General features: G+C 49.8%; 1 protein-coding gene across 6 annotated transcripts in view; it reads right to left on the bottom strand.

The window, feature by feature from the left end:
- Positions 1-27,500, bottom strand: part of RBM19 (RNA binding motif protein 19) — a 208,147-nt gene that overhangs the window by 171,665 nt on the left and 8,982 nt on the right. For 5 of the 6 annotated variants that reach the window (XR_015057631.1, XR_015057632.1, XM_085879249.1 and 2 more), the window contains exon 4: positions 10,211-10,252. The exons of the other annotated variant lie outside the window; for it this stretch is intronic. Coding sequence is in view for 3 of the 5 variants with exons in the window: in XM_085879249.1 (XP_085735375.1) it covers positions 10,211-10,252 (42 nt within the window). In the remaining 2 variants the exon portion in view is untranslated. The remainder of the gene's footprint in view (positions 1-10,210; positions 10,253-27,500) is intronic. 6 annotated transcript variants of the gene reach the window in all.

Genomic DNA, 27,500 nt, shown 5'->3' with positions numbered 1-27,500 from the left:
ACGTAATCACGGGACGGGAGGGCTCTTCTTCCTCTTCGCAGAAGAGGGGGAGGGCGTCTCCATTGTGTTATGATCGCTCCTAACCATTAAATTGAATCGCGCAGTGCACTTAATCGATTTCTGCCCATTAAAAATGGAAGGTGAACTATCTCGGGAACAAGCACTTATCGACATAACTGACTAAAGGAACCTGAAAGTTGTGTGCAATCGAATTCCCAAAGCCGTAACACTACACCCCTCCCCTTTTTGCAGACTCGTCCCAAGTCGTCAAATTTTCGTGTGACCAGCATGTGTAAGTTTTCCCCAAGTACGTTTTACCTTCGGATCCCTGAGTGCGACATTTCTTTATTTGTGTCCCCAAAATAACCTAATGCACTGCGTAACTAACTAAACAAACTCTCACAGACTCATTTGGACAACTTAACTAAAAATGGCGGCGCGAAAACAAACATGCAGGTGGGGTTCAACTTATCAACAATTTTCATTTAACTTATCCATTACATTACACTAACCATGGCCCAGGACCTGTGATCTGTGAAAGGGAAAAGGGGAAAGGCAAAAGTCGTTGCAAAGTCTTTGGTGCAGGGGAATGGATGGAGATGGTCGCAAAACACAAAAATGGATTGGATGCACAGGCTGCCTGCAGGGCAGTCCTCACAAAACTGGATGGTCCTGGCACACATGGTGATGGATGGACATAGGGGCAAATGCAAACAAGGGCTAGCAGGCATGGGGTCATGGCAGAGGCAGGCAAACGAGGCATGGCAAGGCAAGTCCATGCAGAACAGGCGGCTGCAGCACAACAGGCCGGCAGGTGAAGCTGGCCGGCCTCTGGTGTGGTTCCATCAGGTCTGGAGGGAGTGCGGTGGAACCGGCCACTCTGAAGGCGGGCTCGGACCGACCTACTGTCTCCCCCCACTCTATCGCCTTTGCCAGTCTCTGTCCATACCCACTCCCTTAATTTGCCACAAAACAACAAAATTTCACCCCTCTTTATTCTTATTTCCCTTTTATAATCGGCTCCCTAACCCCCTTTATCGTCATTGTCCGGCTAGCCTATCATGTCCACCTAGCCTACTCCCAACCCCTATGTTCCCTCTCTGGAGGGGAATAGGGAAAGACTAGCGTCCTGTCTCGAGGAGCAAGAAAGCCTCAGAATGGCCTCCTCAGAGTTCAGCGATCTACCAAGGTGGGTCCAGCGGCCGACAACGAGCGAAGGGATGGATGATGCGAAGGGGTACATCTCCTAAATATCCTAGCATTTATTACACCTGAAACTACCCCAGGGCTTTCCAAAAACGTCTCACTTTAAAACTATCGGTTCAAAAAAACCATGATTCCCGTCGCCTGTGTTGGTGTCCATTATAAATTTGGGCCTTGCCCTCAAATTTTCATTCGTGCCCTCACACAATTTCCTGGCTGGGCAGCGTGGCTCAACTGGCAGGAACTCCCCCTCTGCCGGACGCTAACCATGGCACCCCCAGGCCCGCAGGCTGCCTCCGAGCCCAGCTGCTCCATATAAACATGGGGGGTTGCCCTCTCTGGCATTGCCCCCCCCCGATGCCCACGTGGCGTGTTGATGCCCCGGGTCCCTTTCCGAGGGTCGCCGTGCCCACTACACTGCCCCCGTGGCATTCTGGTGCTACGGGTCACGTTTCCGACGGGTCGCCCGTGCCCATGACACTATCCCGGCCCCTCTTGGGCCCTTGGCCGACTCTGACTGACTAGTCCGGTGCCCGGGGTGCCCACAAAACAAAACTCACCTTTCCACAGCCACGCTCCCAGCCGGTCCATGAACTCTTGCACCCCTCCAAACGAGTTTCGTGCCTTCTCTCGACACCAACAACAAAACGACCTCCTTTTAATAAATTTGAATAACCCACTAGCTAACATTAAACTGACCCCGGGGTCCCTTAGGTGGGAATCGCTCCTCCCCACAATCAGTCATCGCACCATGCATACCACATTCGCTCCACTCACACACTTGGGCCCGCTGTCCCACACTCATTCCTCACACACTTTCCATTTCACAACTCACACCAACACTCTATACTGCCATCCTTCTAACTAAATCCCCTGACCGACTCGTGCTCCTTTGTCATCCCTTAAAACTCATGCACGTTCCATTTACTCTACGTTGCTAAGCTACGTCTCAACTACACATTTCCAGTCTGTCCATGTCTCCAAAAATCCAAAAGAATTCCCATTTCCTAAATCTAAACTGAAATCCCTCTAACTAATCCATTCCACAGGCTCCATGAGGAACAACCCATGTCCCCATGAAGCTGGTCTTATCATCGCTAACCCATCCCCCGAACTAGTACTTCCTGTGCCCGCAAGCAGGGGGGTCTTCCACCCTCTGCCTGGGAATCCTGTTTACCCAAAGCGAGGCTTTGCTTTGCTCTCTCTCTTTCTTTTTATTATTTTTCCATGTGCACACCAGCGCGGCAACTCACAACCTGTGCTCCTTCCCCGTGACGTCATGGCAGCTGTTCGCGCTTCGCGCACCTCGTCCCTTCTCGGATGGTAACATCCGGCAGGGATTCCCCTCCTGCCGGATTCCAACCATGCAGCCACGACGTCACCCCGCGCATCCCAAGCAAGCCTCGCGTTTCGAGGGGTTCCCCACGCGAGCACATGTGCTCTGCTCGTCAGAGCTTTACACACACGCTCGCCTGGAGAACCCGTCCGGTCCAAATTCATATCCCAGCCTGGCTTCTGTCCGTCCGCGGGATCGGCTAACATCTACCGCGTGCGTTTCCGGACCGGATTTCACCTGCGCAGGCACGCGCGTGGCGGCCTCGTGCGACGCACAGCATGGACCCCGCGTGCGCTGCTGTGCAAACCCGGCACGGTCCGCAAAACAGCTCCTGCCGCTACTCGGCCTTTCTCCTTTGTCTGACGCCATCTTTGTCGACATTCAACCCATGCACTCCTGCGTGTCACGACGCTGACACACCATGTCATGACACTTCCAGTCGGAGATGCGGTTGCATGTTCCCGCATGCCAACCGTCATCTCCCTTACATACAGCGACCTCACACATGCGGTTTCACTCATACATTTTGAAACCACACACTCCGTTTCCTTCACACACGTTGTTCCTTCCACACTCGGTGTTTCCTTCACACACGTGGTTTTTCTCACACACCTTTTCACTCACGCACGCCATTTCACTCATACACGGCCTTCTACTTGCACAGGGGGTTTCACTCACACAATGCGTGCTGGAAAGCACGCATTTCGGCACACTCGTAACCACACACACACCGGAACAATCACACTAGGGATTCGCGCCATCACAAGGGGTCCCGGGGCCTTCACTCCCCCCAAAGCTCCGTGTGTACCCGTCAACAGCACTCGCCCCCTCTACCTCGCAAAGCTCGACCGGACCCAACTGGTCGAGATCCGCTTCAAGGGAGCATAGAGTCTCCCTCCATTCCTGAAGGAGGCTATCCGGCTGCTTGCACCGGGTCACGACACATTCTGCCAGCACGCCCCCATTGTCCTCCACTCCCTCCGTGTGTGTGTGTGTGTGTGTGTGTGTGTGTGTGTGTGTGTGTGTGTGTGTGTGTGTGTGTGTGTGTGTGTGTGTGTGTGTGTGTGTGTGTGTGTGTGTGTGTGTGTGTGTGTGTGTGTGTGTGTGTGTGTATCTTTACTTCTGCCAAATTCACGCTCTATCTCCCGTGTCTCTGTTAATTCTATTTCCTTTGTCATCTTTACGTGTCTATTAGTTTCTTCCTGGATCTTCGTCTCTGTTTCCTCCTTCGTTTTATTCAATTCCTTTGTCTCCGTCGTCACCTCTACCTCCTTTAATTCCTCCGTTATTTCTTTAAACTGTTCCGTTGTTCCCTCGTGTCAGAGTTTTTTTTAGCTTCCCCGATAATTGTCATGGCGGCAACGCTCGTCATCAACTGTCCGAGTTCATACACTTCTCGTCCAATCATCATTATTTTCTCCGTCAAGTCTTTCTCACCCGTTATCGTGGTCCAAACCGCCGTCACACTCCCCCTCGACTCAGTATTTCCTTCAGGTAGCGTCCTGGTCCCGTTTGCAAACTCTCGGAGAATTTTTACATCATCCGCCATTGTTCCCAGACTCCAATCCTTGCGCTTCATCACAAGGTCCATGATGTCCATTAACTGCTGCATTGTCACCTGCCCTGGCCGCATCCACTGACCACGTCCAGTGCTGCAGTTGTAATAATAAAAATAACCAGTGGTGTGGCATAGCCACTTTTCCCATCTCTGGGGTAAGGAGGTGTCCTCCTCACAGGTGTCCTGGACCATGGGTTCATCTAACTCTACATTACACACCTGGCTGAGCACGCCTTGGCTGAACATTTTGCGTGCTGGGAATAAAATTAATAACGCTCGTAATTTGGGGACACGGGGGGGGGGGGGGTTTCTCCGTATACCCCTGATCCGACTCCGTGAATCTTGCTACGGAGGCGGAGGGAGCCGAATCGCACTCCTGACAACCACTGTTACGGTCCGGTGTGTCGCCCGCGAGCCGACCGTCCGCTCTGATGGAACCGCAAGTCGAGTCGGCCCGACCGATCGCCCGGATTATAGATCGCCGCCCGGATAAGTCCGAGTCGACGGGTCCTTGCACAATAACTGAAATACGCCAATGGGCAGACCACGTGGGGTAGGGTCGATTGCCGATCTTCAATTTACCTTAATACCCACGTGATCCAAATTCCACCCTCGACGGAACTCGTACGGAACAAGCCGCTGAGGCGAGCCTGTCCCGTGCGTGATTCCGAGCGGCTTAATCGCCGAGAATAGTCGGTCCAAATGTCCCCCTTTTACGGCAAACCAACGGCTTTCTAACTCCCAACACATGAAATGCTCAGTCAATGAAAGAAATCGACGCGACGAGCTGAAAACATTTAACAATTGGGGTATTTATTAATAATAATGGGGAACTAGGGAAGCACGTAAGAGCAGAACTATACCGACTTTACGAAATGCAATGCAAACATTTATAGCACACAAAGCACTTAACAATTTCCTAATTATTAGACGGGCCCACGGACACACGTACGCACACACAACCGAGAAATGGTGGCTGAGGCCTTTAATAACGGGCTCCAGCTCAGAGGACAGGTGAGCTGAAACCCAGGACCGATCTCGAACCTCTCCACCTCGTGTGGTCTTCAAGTTTTTCGGACCCGGGCTCCAGCGAGAGCGAGCTGGAACCAATCGCCGTGAGCCGCGATGCTTCCCGAGCTCCAGCGAATCCTCCGCGCTTCTGAACACGTGCTGGTGAGACGAGGCACCAATCCTTCCCGTCGATGGGCCGCTTCCCCGAGGAACCACCTCTAAGATGAGGACGATGAGTCGGACCAAGCCGGGAACCAAAATGGAGAACAAAGAGCTCCACGAACCAAGAAGAAGAAGAACCACCACCAGCAGCTCGAGCCAAGCAACCGGCTCAACTCTCTTCCAAATAAAGCAGCTCTCCAAAAAGTCTCCACCCGAGCCAAGCCGAGGCCGAAGCTCCCTGAGCCACCAACCCACTCGAACCAAGCAGGACCCGAAGGCCTGCTGAACAACCACAGCAGAAAGCCTTCACAAGGCCTCCTCCCTAACCCAAGCCAAGCAGGACTCGACGGCCTGCTTAACAACCACTCCGAACCAAGAAAGGATCTCCTCTTTATCCTTCTCCGCCCCCTCCCCCGCGCCAGGCGTGAATCATCCCCCCGTGCTCGCACAACCGCAGGTGGGAGGGAGTTGTTTACGGAATCACGGGACAGGAGGGCTCTTCTTCCTCTTCACAGAAGAGGGGGAGGGCGTCTCCATTGTGTTATGATCGCTCCCCAATTATTAAATTGAATCACGCAGCGCACTTAATCGATTTCTGCCCATTAAACAATGGAAGGTGAACTATCTCGGGAACAAGCACTTATCGACATAACTGACTAAAGGAACCTGGATGTTGTGTGCAATCGAATTCCCAAATTCGTAACAATATTGAACACACACCTCTCAGAGATGCCTGAAATGTCAAATATGTGTGACTTAGACAAATGAACACTTTTTTTTTTTTTAGCAGTCGGAACTGCTGCCAAGTTAAATTCTGGAACTTACATTTTGTAATTCAACTTAGTTTTAGAGATTCTCGAGGTTAAGGAATGTGCAGAAATTAAATAAAGACACGAATGCTGGCATCTCCAGGTGTTTATAAGCATTGCAATGTATCCAGCGATTTGTAGCTTTGATTATCAGGCATTCGTTAATACGAGTGAGGAAAGTGGAAAAAAATTACCCCCGTGTGGGGGTGACGGTCATCTCTATAATACCACAAGTTCTCAATGTTCAGTTCAGGTAACTGCGAAACAGTCCAAACTAACCGTTTAGATTGAAATAGTTCACAGAGATACACTAGGATAATACTACTAATGACATAATTAATAAATATGTATTGTTCATTTGGTACCCAGATTAACACATCAGAATCACCAGTAAGTGCAATACATGGTTTTCCGGTCCGTCCACTCTCTGGGGATATTTCACTTCTGGTTGTAGAAAAAAAAAAAAGGCTTAGCTCTCGGAGATTATGATAATACTGTAGATTATTCTTCACTGATTATAATGCAACTTTCAGAATGAAAATTGTCATATTGAGGTTTGAAAAATCGTTAGAGCAAGCAAATTCATTAATTTTTAATTCCACAGAAGTTTCGTGACACTGCACAAAGTAACATGTCAGGTATGAAAAAACATTTTGTATGCCAGATTCATTAATTATGGAATGTACTCATTGATATTGTTACGGTTGTGGAAATTTACAATACACCAGAAAGGTCCTCAGGTGAGATATATCGATAAGTTCATGTGTAGTTAGCCCACACCCGTTGTTTAGAGGGAATATGTGTGATTCATTTGGGCTACGACGCCTTAGTTAGCCGTTTTTCTTTTGCTGTCGTTATTTTGGTGCAACCACAACGCCAACCATCGCCACCAACCTCTCCACAACCAACATCTCAACAACCGCGCCATTCACACCATGACGCCACCTTCAAAACATTCCCCACCACCATCTTTGCCACCACCCACCTTACGAACGCCATCCTACATCCACCGCGCGGCCACGATCTCCGCGGGACGGGTGAGGGACGCGGGATTGTGCACTGAAGGTTCTTGCGGGAGCCCGGGGGAGAGGTCTCCCGCCTGAATCTCACGCCCGAATTTCTCCCGCCTGAATCTCCAGCCTGATGGTCGTCGCGCTTCGTGAGAAGGGGGAGGGGTGGGGCAGCTCGCTCCCGATTGGTGGATGCGTGGTGTGACGCGATCAGGGAGGAGGAACGCCCCCTGTCGAGACTTTTCTCGAAACGCCTCGAAGAAGGGTGGAGCGAAGAACAGGGCAGAGCGACAGGGCGGAGCCCCGCGCTACAAAAGAGGGCAGACGAGGAGAGTTCGGTACGCGCTTGATCCCTTTGTACATGACGGTGTGGGAGAGAGAGAGGAAGCTCCTGCTCGAGAGTTCCTGGTCGGAGGGTCACTCGGAGTCGGTGTGGTCCCGAGAGTCCGCTGGTGGGACAGAGCACACTTGATCCCTTTGTACATGACGGTGTGGTGAGAGAGAGAGGAAGCTCCCGCTCGAGAGTTCCTGGTCGGATGGTCAGTCGGGGTCGGTGCGGTCCCGAGACCCCGCTGGTGGGACGGAGCGTCTGCCATTCCCCTCTCTTGGCCCCAAGTATCGACGGTTTCTTTCCCCCCCCCTCCGCACCTAGATAGCGCCGGAAAACCCCGTTCGTTCCCCAAAACCCCGTCCGTGGCGTCGAGCGGCCAACACGTGCCGGTGCGTAGCACGAGCTCACCGACCATGCCGGAGGAGCTGAAAGCTGAGGGCGTGGGAGAAGGACTCGGTGCGCAAAAAGAGAAGTCGCCACTTTTGTTTCTTTGGGTTTTGTGTAAATGTGTGTGTGTGGCACCAGTCCGTCAAGTTTAGACCTGCATAAGTGCCGGTGTAATTATTATATTCGGTTGTAGCTCTGCATTTCGTTCTTGCTTTTGTTCTTGCCTCTGTATACGTGCATGATTAATTGTTGCTGACTGGAAATACATGCTTCCGTGTGTCGCGCATTAAATGTGCTTGTCCAATTGTTCCCGCGTTTCGCTTCGTCCTTTCCTTTGTTGAATCTCCATCTTGCATCACGTAAGGGATTGATAGTGGGTTTAAAACACCCGGTAACTAATCTGAACAGTCAAGGTCGACGATAACTCCGCTCGGTTATCCCTGTAGCACGGAACGAGCCGCTTAAGCGGTTCGTGTCCGGAGTCGACCTGTGGCGTGGTACAACCCCTCGGTAGGTTACCCGTGCGAGTACTTAGGTACATCGACTTTCGGCGATTCACCCTATTTCGCGCGGGTAGAATGCGGACTGGGTTGTGGTGAGGTTAAACCCCCACCCGTGACCAGCTCCTTGGCGATAGTTCCAAGAGGGTCACGACTGAATTGTCTGTTCCGGTGGGTGACGCGGTCGCCATTCGAGTCAAGCGGCCGATCGCATGCCGGACGGGCCAGAATTCGCAACAATATATTAATCAGAAAGCCCGAAGCATGTAGCATAATTTATCACTTATCCCCTCATCCGGGATCCGTGGCCTCGCCCCACAGCCTGCAGCCCTATGTCCGCTGGTGATTATGTTAGATATCGGCACGATCGAGAGGAGCCTGCGAATTATCTCTGCTGATGCACTGAATTGATGCAATCGTTCGGCCAGAACATTCGTTGTCAAGACCTTGCGTGATTAAATCACCAATACAGTCACTCGAATTTATACCGCCGACATACTTCTTAACAATCACCTTCGCCCCAGAAACCACAGTCAATCTGAACCACGCTGGCCACTGCTCAGACGCCATGACCGGACTACTGTGCAGTTCTCCTACGCAGTTTGGTTAAAGATGACTCGGCATTTTGGCGCGCGCGCACGAAATTTTATTTTGAAAATAAATGCCGACGTTTACATTTCGGGTTTTGAAACTTTTGCACCTTCGGCGGAAAATGTATAAATATAAAAGGCTAAAAATGTGTTTTATATTTATATTTCATTTCTCCTTCCTTCCTTCTTTGCGAATCGCATCGGCGTTTTTGGCAATCTTCCAGATCACGTGACGATCAAACGGGAAGGAAATTCAAAAATCTGTCTGGTTAGATTCAAGATAATATTTTTTACTATCATAATCAATAAACAGTTGCCGAATATCTTGTAGAATGGCAGACTAGATAGGTTTTGAAAATGGCGGTTTTTATAACTTACGTGACCTCGTGACCTCGTCCCTGACCTTGAACCCAGACAAAATTTATGTCATTGTGCAACACTCATCGACCTCTACCCACATACTAAGTTTCATCAAGATCAGAAAGAAAAATTGTTGACGGACGTACATTTGGTCCGGCTTTATTAGGTCATCTCTACCGAGATGACCTAAAAAACTATAGTTAAGAAATTGTTGTGGTCTGTTCCAAGTCATTGAGCAGGCTGAATAAAATGGCGAATTAAGACCCGAGCGAGGTAACCAGAATGTGCCTTTTGACCCCATTGAGAGCAATGTGGCGGAAGATGCACCTGATAAAGAATATAATTAAATAAGGCCGTTAATTATCTTCAAAAGGGGTGTTTTAATTAACCCAAACACTCAATTTTCACTCATGCATGCAAAGTTTCATGCTGATAGGTTACATCGTTTTGGAGGACACACAAACCACACACGCACACGCACACGCACACGCACACGCACACACAGTAGAGATTGAGTTTCAGCGGTCAATCCAGGCCATAACATTTTTCTAATTGAGCATTCATCATGAAATCTTCAAAAAAATCTTTATAATGAGAATATGGAGAACACAAATGAATAAAATGCACAATTTTTTGAACTGTCATTTTCATCAAATTTACTTTGAGGTCAAAGCAGAGGAGGAGTGTTCAGAGAAAAAGAGTCTTAAATGTTATTCTTCAGCCCAATATGACTGCAAAACCATGTGAACTATGACATATTATGATCAAACGTTATTCCTCGTGGCTCGCAGTTTTGTAAGTTTTAATGGCTAATAAAGTCAAATGCATGTCAACAACATGTTTGCTCCAAACCCAGGATTCCATTGAATATATTTACTGTTGAGTTGTACCAAGAATTTAGATCTATAGAGATCGCACAGTGATACAAAGTGAAAATGTGTATGCTGAAATACCTCTTCCAGGTCTTTCACTTGTTCACTCCATGGGACATCTTTCTACCGAAAAGAAAATTCCACTGTTAAAAATAATACACTGCTCAACCATCAATAGGCCACATACATATTGACATCAAACAGGAGGAGACCATAAAAGTATTCACAAGAGCAATAGGCCTTAGAAGCCAATAGTGGATGCATAAAGAACAAAGCCACAGAGACGGGGAGAGAGCAAGAGAGAGAGAGAGAGAGAGAGAGAGAGAGAGAGAGAGAGAGAGAGAGAGAGAGAGAGAGAGAGAGAGAGAGAGAGAGAGAGAGAGAGAGAGAGAGAGAGAGAAATATATAAACACATAAACATAAATAAATAAAGGTCCAAGTGGTCGAAATCGCTAAATGGCCAAGGGTCAAAGCTTTCTAATCTGTCTGGAGGGTAGAAGGGGTCTAAATGGTGTTTTGGTCAAAATGGACTTAAGCAGTGTAAAGGTCTAAATTTCTCGGGGTCAAAAGGGTAGAAAAGGTTTAAAGGGTGAAGGGATCTAAAGGTGTTTCCATTCTTCCCTTCGGACTATACCCTATGGAGAGCGTTGGTGCTGCCGAAGCAGTCTCCTTGGCTATTAGGCACAATCCTGGACGGGTCACCACTCTGACACAAGATACCAGCAAGCTGGTACTCATTTTTCCGACCTCGGAAGGATGACAGGCAGTCAACGCCACCTGGTATTAATTCAACAGCAGAGTGGGATTTGAACTCAGAATCCTCAGATCCCAAGCCCACCACCCGAATCATTAAGCCAACACCAGGCATAAAGGTGTTTAAAGGGTCCGAGACGGTCTTAATTCATTTTTAATCTGTCTAAAATTATGCAGGCCCTAATATATGCAAGGACAGAAATAAATAAAAATTGAAAAACAATACAACAAATCTGCATCGACCCCACCCCATCCCATTTTAATGAAAAATTTTTAAAAATAATGCAAGTATGAAAGAAAAGCCTTGTTATCCAGAAGAGGTCATTGTGTACATGTGCAGTACACATAAAATGAAAAACAACCATTTTCCTGTGCATGTTTTTCCCTCTACAGGTCTCAATCTACTTTTTGTTATTTTCGAGCTGCTTTCTTCCGCCTTCAATGTCCTGATGTGCTTGGTGTCTTGCCATGTAGGTCTGGCTGTGATTGTACCACCTGATGTACTTTTCACAAGTTATTTGCCCATTTTCCCAGGCCACTTGGTTCCAGGAAAATGGGCAAATAACTTGTAGAAGATCACTCCTCCATTGTTGAAGATTCGTGCCTGCGTCACATGCTACTCACCGGTTCCCTACCCAGAGCTGCCATTCTGGGAGTGCCAGGTCTCTCTTCATGGCAGTCTCAAATGCAGAATGGGCCATTTCTGCTGGGTGAAGGAAAGGTGAGTACGGTGGGAGCAACTTCAGTTGGATCTGCTGATTGATACCTGGTGGAAGTTAAGCACGCATGTGGGGTCTTGCATCGTCATGGATAAGAAAGATGGGCTCATCTGCAGGGAACATATTCTCACAATCATGGGTTGTGTCTGCAAGAAACTCTTCAAATTTCTCTCCTGTAACAGTCTCAAAAGCTTTGTGGTGATGTACGAGCCCAATCTCCCCAGGAACAGCAACGGTTACATTGCAGTTCCGTCCACGTTGCCCATGTGCAACACATAGCTCCGGAACACCACGAGAAGCTCTCCCAAAGGAACACCTCATCTAAATGTTATAGCCTATTTCATCAATGTTGATGCAGTGGGCAACAACTTCATGCTCCAAGAACCACTGAACATACTCGATGTGCATGTCCAGTACACAAGGAGAGTTTTGGACATCAGGAAAATCTTCTGCCAGTTTAATTGTCATCAGCATGCAATCAAGGGTTCAAGCAATGCTGCTGGGAAACACAGTTGGTTTGTCTTGCAGGGCATCTTGGAGGTCAACTTTCATATTTTCAAGAGTCACCAGAGGGTGACTTTCACAACCAGAAAATACTGCATTCAAAGTATTAGCTGTGAATCCAGTATTTGCTGTCGGTCATCTCAGATCTCTTGATCAACTTTGGTGTTATGTGCCCCTCCTGTTGGTAACTTTTAATGACGACCAGTGTGCAAATATTTCACCACAATTGACCTTGCAGTGAATCGCTTGATGCTGAGCATCAGCCAGTTGTAGATAGTCGGTGTTGTTTTCAAAAGCTTCAATTAGCATCTCCCTATCTATGTTAGCTACTCTCCTGTAATGATCAGAGGCAGCCATCCTCATTTTCAAAATTGGCTTGAGAGAGAAGTATACCTTTACCAATAACAAGTCTGGAAATGAACTATCCTCAGAAGAGGCAGATCTGCTTTTATAGGTGTCGAATAAATTTCTAAGTACATTTGAATATTTATTTAACAAACAACATACACAAATACATACAAACACATGCATATGTGCATAAGGAGGATTGGCAACACAGACTTGTTCCAGATCTCTGAAATACATGATAAAGTTAAGTCCATTATATAGAATCCAGTGAGACATAGTATTAATTATTTCCAAACACTGGCACCACAGTTTGTCTGGTCTTGATATTCCCAGGTGGAGCTCATCTTCAACCTTCGTGCAGCCGCCAGCTTGATTTGGTTGTAGAATTGTAGCATACTTTTCAAACCCATATATGTAGATTCTCTCACGGCCCAGAATGATGCACAGAATGATAGAATGATATCAAACTGCAACTTTTGGGCATTTTGATAGATTTCTATAATATGTAGGTTAAAAATCAGTCTGCTTCGAACAGACTGGGGAAATATATTGTTGCAGGCCAAGGGTCTGGATGAGAAGACCACTTGGGGGGGGGAGGGGGGAAGCCATCTCGGGTTCCCACCAGACTCCCCGGAATCGCAGACCATCGCACACAGATAACTCCGTAACGCGGCAGGTCATTAACCGACCGCGAACACCAATAACTCAACCACGTGACTTGGGATCCTCCGTCTAACATCAGTTACCTAAAAATAATCACGTGACCTAATTACCAGGGGACACACCCTCGATATGCCTTGTCCGAACTGGATCACCTTACCAGAACAGATGCAACAGAGTGACACTGCCAAGGACGTACCGGCTAAAAGGAACGGATCGTTGGGAATAAAATTCCGGCTAGGCTAGGATACGGACCATGCCGGATCAATGAAAGAAAAGACAAAAACGAGCTGGGAACATTTCTACACAAGGAGTTATTCCAAGCAGGCGAGGAAAATATGTGGCACAGTGAAGGTAGTTTATTGATGTGTGTAAGTAGAGATAGCAATAAATGTGAGGTGCAACAATAAAACAAGCAACTTACAAAAGCAGACACAGAGCAGACCAATCCCGATATAATTCTTTTGTAATCTTAACTTAAGCGAGGACAGGCACCATGGCACCATGGCACCATGACACCACACACACACACACACACACACACACACACACACACACACACACACACACACACACACACACACACACACACACACACACACACACACACACACACACACACACACACACACACACACACACTGAGCAAAAAGAAGAGATGAGGCCAACGGTCTCTCTATACCTTGCACGATTGACTGACCGCGCCACCCAGTACGTTTTGGGGGGATACTCCGATGAACGATCCCTCCTTGATAGTTCGCGCAGCATCTCCTGCTTGGCTATCCAGAGAAGGCGCGCGACCATCAGGCGTGAGGGAGGGACTTTGGGTGGAGCCAGCGGCGAGTGGGTGGAGAAGGTGGAGCTGAGAGCGAGTGGGTTGAGTGGCAGACAGGATCAGGTGGGTGGGTGGAGCCAATGACGAGGCGGTGAAGAAGGCAGAGTCGTGAGAAGAGCAGGATGAGTAGGAGCGCAGACAGCCTCGCGACCCGTCCTTTATAGACCCTGCGGTACAGGGTGGAGCACCACCCCGAAGCGGTGTCGTCACCCGAATCGGGCACTCTCATTGGGCCCTGGCTACCGCACAGCCCGGGCTGCCATGACCGGAAGCAACCTTACTGTACATCCAGCTAGCCATAGCTGAGCTGCGGAATCGTCTCGCTCCGAACACCGTGATGTGAATCGCCTTGCACCGAACTCCTCTGCATGTGGGCCGTACAGCATTCCTCTGCTTGGTAGCAGCTGTATCGAGGCAGAGGTATGAGAGGATGTCTGCCATCCGCAGGAGACATTTGTGGCTGTTGTGGTGAGCGAAGACTGACGGTAAGACATTGTTGCAACCCCATGCGCAGGCCTGAATGAAGAGATGCACTGTACATGTCCTGTACAGTGCGTGCGGGTCTGCTATTGTACCTGTGGTTATTTTTTACAGGACTGCGCCTGTGTCTGCCATCGTGCTCACGGATATTTATCACAGGCGGTGGTGTGCGCGGGGCCAACCCCGATCCACGCCATGAATTGAAGGAAAGGATTGGATATAATTATTAGATGTATATTTGGGTTGGAAAGAGTATAGATGTAAGTCTTAGATGTAGATTTGGGTTGAAAAGAGTATAGATACAAGTATTAGATGTAGATTTGGGTTGAAAAGAGTATCGATAGAAGTATTAGATGGAGATTTGGATTGAAAAGAGGATAGATACAAGTATTAAATGTAGATTTGGGTTGAAAAGAGTGTAGATACAAGTATTAGATGGAGATTTGGTTTGAAAAGAGGATAGGTATAATTATAAGATGTAGATTTGGGTTGAAAAAGAGTATAGATATGAGTACAAGATGGAGATTTGGATTGAAAAGAGGATAGGTATAATTGTTAGATGCAGAAATGGGTTGAAAAGAACGCGCCGTGTGCGTCCTGTACGGCGTTGGGTGTTTATTGTTTGATTCTACCATCGGCCTCCGACACCTTATCCTCGCAGCGGCGCCGTCGTGTGGTTGATGCTTCTCGCCTCCTGAACAGTGGGTGAAGATTATCACTGCTGCACACGTTCCGTACAGTCTGATGGTGGAGGTTGTTTGCTTCTTTTGGTCTTCTGCGAGGACGCATTATTTCAGTGAAGGGCGTGGCCGCAGTTTTTACAGGCGGCCATCTGAGTGCAGTGCCTGCTTTGATTTATTTCAGGAATAAGAGGAAAAGAGTTGGAATGAAGTTAGAGATATAATCAGACCAAACTATGAGATCCACACAACGCACTTTGTCCCATTTGACCCATTAGACATGAGGGAAAGGTCTAACTGTACACATATTAATTAAATAACTGTCTGGGGACGACTGTATGATGGATGCCATTGCCTTGGAGGTATGCGGTTTTCAGAACCGCAACAATATACATACAGTCATGCGCCGCTTAACGACGTTCCGGGCAACGACGGATCGCATATACGACGGATCTGCCAGCTCTGAAAAACTCCTATCGCCGAGTGACGTAGCCGACGTAGCGCTGCCAGTCGTATAAAAATAGCACGTACAATTATGTACACTGTACAGTACATAATACTTTATAATGATAATAAACGACAGTGTGGCCCTGTTATAATGCGATCGTTGAGATCCATAAAATGTTATCGCGAAAAAAGCAGGGTCGTGCTAAAATGGGATTCAAGGAAATCGACTTTCAAACTGAACCAATGTTTGCACGTTTACCTTCCAGCAAGTAAATTACCTTTACATTGAAGAATTCCGCGAATAAATCATTGTTACAGTCGAAATTAAAACACGAATTTCTTTTTGGTGAAGCTTTTCATGTTGTTAAAACAATCGCACTGTTCCGAAAATATATATCACAATTGACAGGAGCTCGTTTCTTCATTGATAAATTATAACATCGATGCAATGATTACGTATTTATAAAACCCAAACGCTATTTATTCATCTTTCTATAATCGATGCGAGAGGAGATTGTAAGCTGCTGCGAACAACACGGATGGCCGTCATGAACAGCACAAAGGTAAAACTAACGTGTCTTCAGTCTCTCTTGGATGCGTGTTACAATTGCCGACAGTATTCAGTACAGTAACATGCTGTACAGGTTTGTATCCGAGGAGCAATAGGCTATACCATATAGCCAAGGTGTGTAGTTTTGTGTAAGTACAATGTTCTAAAAAGAAAAAAAAAATGATGTTCGCACAACGACGTCGCGTTTCTCAGAACGTAACCCCGTCGTTGAGTGGCGCATGACTGTACACACACATATATATATACACATATATATATATATATATATATATATATATATATATATATATATATATATATATATATATATATATATATATATATATATATTGTTGTGGTTACCAGATTCGCAAACCACCATTCAGGTCCCTTAGGTGAGGTATCTCGGTAAGTGCATGTGTAGTTAGGCCCAAACCCGTTGTCTAGTGGGAATACATGTCATTTATGCGAGCTGCGACTCTTCAGGATAGCCGTTTTTCTTTTACTATCTTTATTTTGGACCAACCGCCATGATCACAACCACAACATCAACCACCGACCACAACCACCGCTTCACCACAACCGCCACGACCTTCACGCACACCTCACAACCGTAGCATCGCCACCGTTCTTGCCCCGCTGTGGGTACCGGTGTTGGACTCATGCAGAACGCGCGTCGAACAGCGTGTACAAAATCACGGATTTTGTGCTTCAAAAACGGATCAAAACGACACACGCCCACTTTTTGCCGTCCAATCGGTGAGCGAGGGGCGATTTGGCCCCGCCTCCAGAACGATCGATATATGCAAATTTGTGGATCAAAAAGCCTTCACGCCCACTTTTTCTCGGGCCAATGGGGAGCGAGGTGAAAGGTCAAAGGGAGGGGTCAAAGGCGAAGTTACGGGGGGATAAAAGGACGGTGTTCGTCAGTCACCAGAGTCGCAAACGAGAACGAGAAGGAGTCGAGAACGAGAAGGAGTCGGAACGGAGGGGACGAGTGTGGAAGACTGGAGCCCGAAGCCTGCAGTGGCTGGAGAAGCTGAAGAGAGTCGGACGAGGGGGTGCTCGCGTCGGTGCCAGGAGCTGCACGCCCGAGGGAGGCCGGCAGCGCGACCTGGCCGAGGTGGAGACGCACACCAGGGATAATAAAGATCCTCTATACCCCGAGCATCAGCCACCCCCTCCTCTCCCCCCCGGCGCTGAGATAGTGCGCCCAAGGGGCCCCCTTTTCCCACCCCCTGCCAGGCACTGTCCACGAGGCCCGCGGGTTGCGGGGCCATCGCCGCTCCGCGTCTCATCACCAGACGGGTAGGCCCGACCCGGTCTCGGCCTCAGGCCTGCCTCATTCTTGAGGGTATTTCTTTTCCTTGGTTTTGGGTATGTGTTGTCGGCGCCGTCTGTGAAGTAGAATTGTATAAGTGTTGCCGTGTGCTCGGTAGTCGGTATTAGCTCTGCACTGTGTTTTCACTTTTATGTTTGCTTTTTGTGTCAATGGAATTGTGTTTTCTTTTTTTTTGTGTGCATTTGGTGGAATTGTATTTGTGTGCTTTCCGTTCGTCGCGAATAAATGTGCTTTATTGTTGAACTGTTCTCCCGCTTCGCTTCGTCTTTTCCTCCATTGAATCCCCATCTTGCTTCACGTGAAGGGTTGGTAGTGGGCTGAATACGCCCGATAATTAATCGAACCGTCGAGGTCGACGATAACACCGCTCGGTTATTCTGATAGTACGGAACGGGTCGCTTAAGTGGCCCGTGTCCGAAGTCGACCTGCGGCGAGGTGCGATCGCCCGGTCTACCCTCCGCGTGGGTACTTAGGTAGTTCGAATTTGGCGAGCAACCCTATCCCATGCGGGGGCTGATTGGCTCGATCGCGGTGAGACCGAAAGGTCCACCCGTGACTGGTTCCCGGCGTTAGTCCGAGAGGGTCACGACTGGATTGTCCGTCCGGTGGGCGACGTGCCGCGATTCGAGTTACGTGGCCGTCGCACGCCGGCGGGCGCGAAGACCGCAACACTGGTGTCAGGTCGTGCGATACAAATTCATCGCCCTCCTCGCGGCACTGGTATCGGAGAACAGGAAAACGGGCTCTCCTGTCTCCGGCTAAATTTACGGGAATCGGTCCAGGGGTGAGAGAAGCGACCCCCGATTCCCTCCAAATTACGAGCGAGCAAATTAACCCTTCACGAGAAGCAAGATGGCGTCTCAAGGCGAGCGGGAGCCGGGGGTATTAGAAATGTATATGTGTAATAATGTAGAGTCCATGGTCCAGGATGGAATCCCCGAGCAGGAAATGTTGATTGTGCAGGAACACGGACTCGCCCAACTGAACCCAGGGCCCGAGGTGGGTGCGGCAGCGGCCGCGGTGTATGACACCTCCCCCCCCCTCTCCACCAAGACCCTTCCCCAACCCTTGCCGAAACGGCTCAGCTGAGTGCATCCAACATGGCCCAGCTATGCGCCATGCTGGCGGCAATGAACAAACAAATGAATGAAGTGAAAACGACGATGGATACAAATACAAATGAAATGAAAAACGAAATGAAAGGCATGAACGAAAAGATGGATACAAATACAAATGAAGTGAAAACGACGATGGATGCGAATACACAACAAATAAACGAAAAGATGGATACAAAAATGAACGGAATGGAAACAAACATGAAGGAGGAAATGAAAAAGCTGCGGGGTGAGACGCAGAACATGGGCCGAAGCCTGCAGGCGGGCATGAAGGCCGTGACCGGGGAGATAAAAATGGCGACTCCACGTGTGGGAGCAAACGAGCTGGGTGGGGGTGCAACGGCTGACAGGCCCGCGGTGGAGGCGGGTGAAAAAATAATTCGTGGAACGTGTTGGGCGAGGGTCGTGACGATGACCGAAAGGGAAAAATTAAATGGGGAGACCAAAACGTGTGAGACGAGACACGAGGTGACGACAACAGAAATAATAGTTGAGACAAGGGAGGTAAAGGGTGAAGAGTTGGTAGAGACACGGGAGATGGGAACGATAGAGGGAAGACTACACGATGAAGACGGGGTAAGTGACGCGCACGCACACACGGAGGTAGTGGAGGACAATGGGGTTGAGCTCGCGGAGCGTGTTGGGACCCGGTGCGAGCACCTGGATGGCCTCCTCCAGGAACGAGGGGAGGGAGTATGCCCCCTTGAGGCGAGTCACGACCAGGTGAGTTCGGTCGTGCTTTGCGAGGTTGAGGGGACGAGTGCTGTGGACGGGTGCACGGAGAGCTTGGGGGGTATAGAGGCCCCGGAGACCCTTGTGGGGACACGAATCCCCAGTGTAGTTGTCCCTGTGTGTGTGGTGCAAGGCGTGAGTGCGTCCCCGTGTGTGGAAGCGACCCCGTGTGTGAGTGGTGTGGTGGTGATGGTGCTGGAGTGCGTGCTTCCCAGCACGCCGTGTTTGGATGAGGAACCGTGTGTGGAAGAGGCCGTGTGTGTGAGTGAAACGGCCAGTATGAGTGAGGAACCGCGGGTGAGTGCCCCCGCGTGTGTGGATGAGGCACCGCGGTTAAGTGCCCCCGCGTGTATGAGTGAGGCACGGTGTGTGGATGAGGCACCGCGGTTGAGTGCCCCCGCGTGTATGAGTGAGGGACGTTGTGTGGAAGAGGCCGTGTGTGTGAGTGAAACGGCCAGTGTGGATGAGGCACCGCGGGTTAGTGCCCCCGCGTGTGTGGGTGAGGAACCGTGTGTGGATGAGGCACGGTGTGAGAGTGGTGAGGCACGCGTGAGTGAACGGCCGTGTGCAAGGTCGCTGTGTGCAAGGGAGACCGTGTGTGTGAGAGAGCGGTATGTGAGGGAGATGTCGGTTGGCATGCGGGAGCACGCAGCCGCATCTCCCGGTGTGAATGTGATGGTGTGGACTGTGTGCGTCGTAACACGCAGGTGTGCGTGGGTGGAATGGAGACGACGACGGCGACAGAGGAGAGAAAGCCGAGTAGCGGCTGTAGTTGTTTCGAGGACCGTGCCGGGTTCACCCAGCAGTGAGCACGCGGGTTCGTGCTGTGCAACGCACGAGACCACCACGTGCTCGCTTGCGAGAGTGAAGTCCCGGTCCGGAAACGCACGCGGTGGATTTGCCGATCCCGCGGACGGACAAAGTTTAGGCAGGTAAATGGATTTGGACCGGACGGGTTCTCCACGCGATCGTGTGTGTTAAGCTCCAACGGGCAAAGCACATGTGTTCGCGTGGGGAACCCCTCGAGACGTGGGGCTTGTGTTTTTTTCTGCGCACGGTGACGTCATGGCTGCACGTGGGGTTGGAATCCGGCAGGAGGGGTATCTCTGCCGGATGGCACCGTCCAAGGAGGGACGAGGAACACGTGCAGCTGCATGACGTCACGGGCAGGTGCAAAGTGCGCGAGCTCTGAGTTGCCGCGCAGGTGCTGCGCATGGAAAAAAAAAAGGGCAAGCCTCACTTTCGGGTGTACAGGATTCCTGGGCAAGGGATGAAAGACCCCCTTACCTGGGCACAGGATGAAAACTAGTTAGGGGGAAGGGTTAGCTTAGTTAGACCGACTTCATGGGGCAGGGGTAAGTCCTCATGGAGTCCGTGGAATGGATTAGTTAGAGGGATTTAGATGAGATTTAGGTTGGGAAATAAAAGTTAATGGGATTATTTGGAGACAGTGACTGACAGTGAGTGTGTAGAGGGGACGTAGTTTAGCTACGTAGTGTTAAAAGGAACGTGCTATAGTTTAAGGGACGACGTGGGAGCACGAGTTAGTTAGGGGAGGTAGTTAGAAGGATGGCAGAGTTCAGTGGTGTGTGTGTTGAAGAGTTGGTGAGTTGTGAGGTGAGTACTTGTTGAGTGAGTGAGGCCAGCGGGTCTGTGTGAGTGGAGTGAATGGGGAATGCATGGTGCGATGAGTGATTGGGGGGAGGAGTGACTCCCGCCCAAGGGACCCCGGGGTCAGTGTAGAGTGAGTTAGCTGGGTTAGTCAAATTGAAAAATGGAGGTCGTTTTGTTGTTGGTGGGAAAGTAGGCTCGAGACCCATTTGGAGGGGTGCAGGAGCCCTGTTGACGGGCTTGGGAGCGTGGCTGCGAAAGGTGAGTATCGCTGAGTGGGTACCCCGGGCACCAGGCTAGTCGGCCGCGGTAGGCCATGGGCCCATGGGGGGCCGGGATAGAGTAGTGGGCACGGGTGCGCCTGCTTGGTGCGGGGGCCCGGGGCGCCATTAGCCACGTGGGCAGTGTTGTGGGCACGGGTGACCCTCGGAAAGGGGCCCGGGAGGCCGGCCTGCCACGTGTGCGTTTCAGGGGAGGTGCCATGGGGGGCACTCCCTGGTGTTAGGGAGCTGGTAGGCTCGGAGGCAGTGTAGTGCCCGGGGGTGCCATAGCGGGAGAATCGGCAGAGGGTCGTGCCTGCCAAAGGGAGCCACGTGTCCCAGCCAGGAGACCGTGTGAGGGCACGGAGAGAAAATTGGGGGGCGAGGCCCGAAATTGTGAGGACACCAACACAGGCGACGGGAATCTGGGTTGTTAGAACCAATAGTTTAAGCGAGAGGTGCTTGTTGAAAGCCCCGGGGTAGTTTAACAGTTAAATGGTTAGGGTAGATTAGGAGATGTACCCCTCCGCACCATCCATCCCCTCGCTGTCGTTGTGGGCCGCTGGACCCACTTGGTGTTAAGATCGCCGAACTCTGGGGAGGCCATTCTGAGGCTTCGTTGGGCCTCGACACAGGACGTTAGCTCTCCCTTATTCCCCTCCGGGAAGGGAACGTAGGGGTTGGGAGTAGGCTAGGTGACAGGATAGGTTAGCCGAACAAGGACGATAAAGGGGGTTAGGGGACGATTTATAGGGGGGGAGTAAAAATAAAAACAACAAAAAAAAAAAAAAAATTAAGTTGGGGCTAAATTGGGGTTTGACAAATTAAGGGAGTGGGTATGTACAGTGACAGGCAAAGGCGATAGGTTGGGAGGGAGACAGGTAGGTAGGTCCGAGCCCGCCCTCCAAGTAGCCAGCACCACCGCACTCCCTCCACCAACCTCCACTGAACGGCAAGAGCTGGCCAACTTCATCGGCTGGCCGTGTTTTGCTTCAAGGCGGAGGCCGGCCAACTTCATCGGCAGCTGTTGTTTTGCTGCAAGGCCTGTGCCATCGGCTGGCCGTGTTTGCTTCAAGGCCTGTGCCGGCCAGTTCATCTGCTGGCTGTTTTTCTTCAAGGCCTGTGCCGGCCAGTTCATCTGCCGGCTGTGTTTGCCTGCAGCGGCCTTCTTCTGCGGGCTGTGTTTGCCTGCTGCCTTTGCCATGCCATGCCCACTGCCCACATTCACCAGCCCCGTTCAATTTTTGCTTTGCCCCCCCCTGTTCATTTCCATGTGCGCCAGGATCAAGGCAACAGTTTGCAAGCTGCGAGAACTGCCCTGTTGGCAGCTACAACACGGGCCTGCAGTGGCAGCCCGTGCACCGTGTTTTGCGTCCATCCATTCATCCATTCATTCGTTGTGCTCATTGCGTGTGCCACTTGAGCTGGCACGGAGACTGCGTTTGTGCAGCCCATGCACCGTTGTGGTTCACTGCATTCGGTCCATCCATTCATCCATCCATTCGTTGTGCTCATTGCGTGTGCCACTTGAGCTGGCACGGAGACTGCGTTGTGCAGCCCATGCACCGTTGTGGTTCACTGCATTCAGTTCAAACCGTTCATGCATCCATTCGTTGTGTTCATTGCGTGTGCCACTTGAGCTGGCACGGAGACTGCGTTGTGCAGCCCAAGCACCGTTGTGGTTCACTGAGTTCAGTTCAAAAGGGAAGGCCTTGGACTGCGTGTGAGCAGCCAGCCACGTTCCCTGTCACCTGCATTGTTTTGAGCCAGAGACTGCATGCGGGCAGCCTGGCTCCCTGCTAACTGCTTTCTTTTGCAGAGTTCAATGATCCTGGGCCATGGTTTAGTGTAAGATTTGTAAGTTAAGGTAAGATGTACTGTACATATGAGTGCGCCCCCGGCATGTTTGTCTTAGCGCCGGCAATTTTATTTAAGTCGTCCGTGTGAGTGAGTTTGTTTAGATAGTTACGCAGCCCTCAGGTTATTTATTTTGGGGACACGAATACCATGAATGTCGCACTCAGGGATCCGTAGGTAAAGTGTACTAGGGGAAAACTACACATGATGGCACACGAAAATTTGACGACTCGGGACGAGTCTGTAAAAAGGGAAGGGGGTAGTGTTGTGGTTACCAGATTCGCAAACCACCATTCAGGTCCCTTAGGTGAGGTATCTCGGTAAGTGCATGTGTAGTTAGGCCCAAACCCGTTGTCTAGTGGGAATACATGTCATTTATGCGAGCTGCGACTCTTCAGGATAGCCGTTTTTCTTTTACTATCTTTATTTTGGACCAACCGCCATGATCACAACCACAACATCAACCACCGACCACAACCACCGCTTCACCACAACCGCCACGACCTTCACGCACACCTCACAACCGTAGCATCGCCACCGTTCTTGCCCCGCTGTGGGTACCGGTGTTGGACTCATGCAGAACGCGCGTCGAACAGCGTGTACAAAATCACGGATTTTGTGCTTCAAAAACGGATCAAAAACGACACACGCCCACTTTTTGCCGTCCAATCGGTGAGCGAGGGGCGATTTGGCCCCGCCTCCAGAACGATCGATATATGCAAATTTGTGGATCAAAAAGCCTTCACGCCCACTTTTTCTCGGGCCAATGGGGAGCGAGGTGAAAGGTCAAAGGGAGGGGGTCAAAGGCGAAGTTACGGGGGGATAAAAGGACGGTGTTCGTCAGTCACCAGAGTCGCAAACGAGAACGAGAAGGAGTCGAGAACGAGAAGGAGTCGGAACGGAGGGGACGAGTGTGGAAGACTGGAGCCCGAAGCCTGCAGTGGCTGGAGAAGCTGAAGAGAGTCGGACGAGGGGGTGCTCGCGTCGGTGCCAGGAGCTGCACGCCCGAGGGAGGCCGGCAGCGCGACCTGGCCGAGGTGGAGACGCACACCAGGGATAATAAAGATCCTCTATACCCCGAGCATCAGCAACCCCCTCCTGTTTCCCCCCGCGCTGAGATAGTGCGACCAAGGGGGCCCCTTTTCCCACCCCCTGCCAGGCACTGTCCACGAGGCCCGCGGGTTGCGGGGCCATCGCCGCTCCGCGTCTCATCACCAGACGGGTAGGCCCGACCCGGTCTCGGCCTCAGGCCTGCCTCATTCTTGAGGGTATTTCTTTTCCTTGGTTTTGGGTATGTGTTGTCGGCGCCGTCTGTGAAGTAGAATTGTATAAGTGTTGCCGTGTGCTCGGTAGTCGGTATTAGCTCTGCACTGTGTTTTCACTTTTATGTTTGCTTTTTGTGTAAATGGAATTGTGTTTTCTTTTTTTTTGTGTGCATTTGGTGGAATTGTATTTGTGTGCTTTCCGTTCGTCGCGAATAAATGTGCTTTATTGTTGAACTGTTCTCCCGCTTCGCTTCGTCTTTTCCTCCATTGAATCCCCATCTTGCTTCACGTGAAGGGTTGGTAGTGGGCTGAATACGCCCGATAATTAATCGAACCGTCGAGGTCGACGATAACACCGCTCGGTTATTCTGATAGTACGGAACGGGTCGCTTAAGTGGCCCGTGTCCGAAGTCGACCTGCGGCGAGGTGCGATCGCCCGGTCTACCCTCCGCGTGGGTACTTAGGTAGTTCGAATTTGGCGAGCAACCCTATCCCACGCGGGGGCTGATTGGCTCGATCGCGGTGAGAGCGAAAGGTCCACCCGTGACTGGTTCCCGGCGTTAGTCCGAGAGGGTCACGACTGGATTGTCCGTCCGGTGGGCGACGTGCCGCGATTCGAGTTACGTGGCCGTCGCACGCGAAGACCGCAACAATATATATATATATATATATATATATATATATATATATATATATATATATATATATATATATATATATATATATATATATATATATATATATATATATATATATATATATATATATATATATATATATATATATATATATATATATATATATATATATATATATATATATATATATACATACAGGGTGTTTCAAAAAAAAAAGAGATCAATACAACTTTGACTTCCTGCCAATTCTTTGTTTTTCAACCTATACAGTTTTCCTTTTCAGGGTATGATGGTGTTATCGTGGTACATGACATGGCCAAAAGTATGTGAACACCTGCTTGTCCAATATCTCATTCCAAAACCATGGGTGTTAATGTGGAGTTGGTCCCCCCTTTGCTGCAATCACAGCCTCCACTCTTATGAGAAGGATTTCCACTAGATGTTGGAACATTGCTGCAGGGACTTGCTTCCATTCAACCACAAGCACATTGGTGAGGTCAGGCACTGATGTTGGGCGATTAGGTCTGGCTTGCAGTCGGCGTTCCAATTCATTCCAAAGGTGTCCGATGCTGTTGAGGTCAGGGCTCTGTGCAGGCCAGTCAAGTTCTTCCACACCAATCTCGACAAACCATTTCTGTATGGATCTCGCTTTGTGCAGGGGGGCATTGTCATGCTGAAACAGAAAAGGGCCTTCCCCAAAGTGTTGCCACAAACGTGGAAACACAGAATAGTCCAGAATGTCAATGAATGCTGTAGCATTAAGATTTCCCTTCACTGAAACTAAGGCGCCTAGCCCAAAACATGAAAAACAGCCCCAGACCATTATTCCTCCTCAACCAAACTTTACAGTTGGCACTATGCATTCAGGTAGGTAGTGTTCTCCTGGCATCCGACAAACCCAGACTCGTTCGTCAGTAGTGTTCTACTGGCATCCAACAAACCCAGATTTGTTCGTCAGACTGCCAGATTGTGAAGCGTGATTCATCACTCCAGAGAACGCGTTTCCACTGCTCCAAAGTCCAATGGCAGTGAGCTTTACACCACTCCAGCCGATGCTTGGCATTGCGCATGGTGGTCTCAGGCTTGTGTGCAGCTGCCCAGCCATGGAAACCCATTTCATGAAGCTCTCAACGAACAGTGCTTGTACTGACATTGTTTCCAGAGGCAGTTTGGAATGCGCTCGTGAGCGTTGCAACTGACGCAAGATTTTTTTTCCACGCTACGTGCTTCAGCACTCGGCGGTCCCATTCTGTGAGCTTGTTTGGCCTACCACTTCGTGGCTCAGCTGTTGTTGCTCCCAGACGTTTCCACTTCACAATAACAGCACTTAAATTGACCGGGGCAGCTCTAGCAGGGCAGAAATTTGACGAACTGAGTTGTTGGAAAGGTGGCATCCTATGACGGTGCCACATTGAAAGTCACAGCTCTTCAGTACGGCTCATTTTACTGCCAATGTTTGTCTATGGAGATTGCATGGCTGTGTGCTTGAGTTTATACACCTGGCAGCAATGGGTGTGGCTGAAATAGCCGAATCTACTCATTAGAAGGGTTGTCCGCATACTTTTGGTCATGTGGTGTATTTGTTCCCTGGAATTTCTAGCTCTGTAGCTCAACTATGCCATTGATAATGAAGCAGAAGACAAAAGTGGTGGCTCTGTGGGATGAGACAATCATATGTGGACACCCGCCGGAGGTTCTGCCAGGAATACGACCTCAGAACACGTAATGGACCCACAAGTTGTGCCATTCAATGTATTGTGAAACATTTTGAGCACAAGGGTATAGTGCACAAACAGAGCAAGGGCAACAGTGGCAGGCCAACATCAGTAACCAAGAGCCAAACCAACATCGACGCCATACGGAATTCTGCAGTGGACAGGCCCAAGAATTCCCACCGCATGCGCTTCCAGGAGCAAGGTGTCAAACCAACAACAGTCTGGCGTATCCTCATGAAGAAACTGAAGCTTTTCCCACACATCATCTTGATTAGGCATAAACTGAGTCAAGATGACATGAGGAGACTTGACATGTGCAATTGTCTCAGTGGCAGGATGGAGCAGTACCAAAACTGGGTCAACCTGATCTTCAGTGATGAAGCCCATTTCCAGTGCCACATGAACTTCCAGTGTCCCATGGGGATCGGCGGAGTGCTCGTCACACACAACATGTTTCGATTTTCCCACCAATCACATCACGTGCCTTCTGTTGAATGGCATGCATAAGCAGGAACAATTGTCTGGGTAGCAGACGAATGGTTGTTCTGTGCAGATTATGCGGTTTTACAGTGTGAGGCATAATTTATTGGGGCCTGACATTTCGGGAGCTGTCTGGTTTCTGTCCTCAGAGGCAGTTATGAAAACGATTACATTTCAAAATTCAGTTTGTATTATTATTGTCCTGTATGCATGTGTCCGATTGACTAATTGGCTGTCATTCCACCAATGGGGTTGAGGAAAGTGAACAGATGTTTGGATCGGCGCGTTAGCTTCTGGATTGGAGCCTGTGTCCGGAGCACTTGTTGTCACGGGCCTGCTATGTTTGCGTAGGGCTTGGTAAGCTGGGTTGAGGTCAACAT

Source organism: Eptatretus burgeri, chromosome 4 (genome assembly GCF_056783735.1).
Source record: "Eptatretus burgeri isolate ZD-2024b chromosome 4, Ebu_testis_v1, whole genome shotgun sequence".
In the NCBI taxonomy this organism is placed as follows: Eukaryota; Metazoa; Chordata; class Myxini; order Myxiniformes; family Myxinidae; genus Eptatretus; species Eptatretus burgeri.
The sequence above is the reverse complement of the archived record's forward strand: the minus strand, read 5'-3'. Positions and strand labels throughout refer to the sequence as shown.